Here is a 1,667-nt window from a genome sequence, read left to right as displayed (position 1 = left end):
CCTTAAACATCTGTGACATCTATGTTTGACTAGCTTTTGAAAAGAGCTGTTTTGATCAGTCGCTTATATACTCATTGAAACTTTCGATGTGGCATGCAACATAACACTAAACCCGTTTCCATCCCGCACTCATGGTTAGGCAGAAACTCTTCCGGTCCGCTTATCTTTTCTTCTCCAGATTCTATGACAAATCGTTTTTGTGGGTGGCTCAGGATGCGTGCTACGTTACAAGCTGCATGTTTTACCCTGGCAGGCGCTGTTACCTGAAAGGAATGACAGAGCCGCAGAGACCTCTTTCTACAAGGTGCAAGAATAACCTAGCCGCCTAGGTTTCAGCCATCCTATTTGGTGGGTAGGAACTCAACTGAAGGCCGCTGAGCGTATATAAAGTACAAAGGGAATACGTTGTAGTTGGCCAACATTTCAACGTTGCAGCCAGCATAAAACTAGGACACGTAACCGCGGCCGCTGCTTCATCTGGGACATCAGGCTACGCTCTCAGGGCTTGCTCCTTTCTGTACACCCTAAACTTGCTGTGGATTCACCGGAAGCCTCACCAGCGACTTGCAATATCCAAGCCAAACATGGCAACCCGTCCTTACTTGCCATCTGGATACGGTTGGATGCACGTTTGTCACAAGCCTTAATTTCGACCCTAGTGAGGTCTGCGTTGACTGTTAGATATCTTCACAGTATGATGAGAAAATGGAGCGATCCATTTGATACAACTCTATGGTAGTCTGGAAATATTGCCACAAGATCACTCATATATTGTCTGGTACATCGAGTCCTTTCGATACCCGACGCTCCTTCCCTCCTCATACCAGCGGGTGTGCTATTACAGGCACTCCAACCACTTTCATTGCAACAAATATCCAAATCAGCCTCGATCAATAGCCAGCAACGTAAAGCAGCCACTGGTCCATAAACCATATGCATGAAGCGTAAGTACATCCCACAGGATCACTTACGAGGTTACCTTCGGTACACAATGGCTATCAAGTTAGGCACAGTATCTCCTCTTCTGCTTGGAGGACCTTTGCAACAAGGTGTTCCCACCAAGGGTACCTCTTACCGATATCTTTGGAGAGAGCAGTTGGATCTCGTGGGATTTGTACTTCTTCGTCAATCCACCCCCAGATGCGCAAAAGTGCGTCGTACAAGGGGGGGACGCTCTGAGGTGACAGGCAATTAGCCAGCCTGCGTCTTGCCATAGATTACTGAAAAATGGGAGGTTTGCGTTTCTCTTCTTTGCACTTACACTGCGGACTGGCGTTTGAACCACTTGTTCGAACCAATCCATTGAAACATTCTTGTGTACAGTTTCAGTAGCGAGCAATCCCAGAAAAAACACTGGTAATAGGGGTGCTTGAGCTGTAAAGTGAGACCCCGATGTAGGCATGATTCGTATGCAACGGGCAAGATCATCAAGATTGGCAAGAACTCCCGGGTGATTTCGAGGCAGCCTAATGGAAGGTTCAGTCAGCGAGCGCTCTTGCCGTTATGATTGTCAACGCATTAAGGTAGGTAGGGTGGCAGGGAAGGCAGGCAGTGCTTCAGTGTTGAACCGGTAGAGGGGGAAGGAGTGAGTTGAGCTGTTGCAAAATCAACGCCCATTATCCCAATGGATCTCCAACTTCCTTCTGTTTGTCCACTTCTCTCCCTCC

The 1,667-nt window shown here is 47.8% G+C and overlaps 1 protein-coding gene across 1 annotated transcript; it reads right to left on the bottom strand.

Annotated features, from left to right (window-relative positions):
* Positions 1 to 998: 998 nt before the first annotated feature.
* FOIG_16876 (uncharacterized protein) lies at positions 999 to 1,175 on the bottom strand (the record flags this gene model as incomplete). The annotated part of the gene is made up of 1 exon (XM_031218356.1): positions 999 to 1,175. A coding segment is annotated over one exon (177 nt), but the record flags the coding sequence as incomplete, so codon positions are not given.
* Between the last annotated feature and the right edge of the window lie 492 nt (positions 1,176 to 1,667).

The sequence above is a fragment of the Fusarium odoratissimum genome, assembly GCF_000260195.1.
Source record: "Fusarium odoratissimum NRRL 54006 unplaced genomic scaffold supercont1.271, whole genome shotgun sequence".
NCBI lineage: Eukaryota > Fungi > Ascomycota > Sordariomycetes > Hypocreales > Nectriaceae > Fusarium > Fusarium odoratissimum.
The sequence above is the reverse complement of the archived record's forward strand: the minus strand, read 5'-3'. Positions and strand labels throughout refer to the sequence as shown.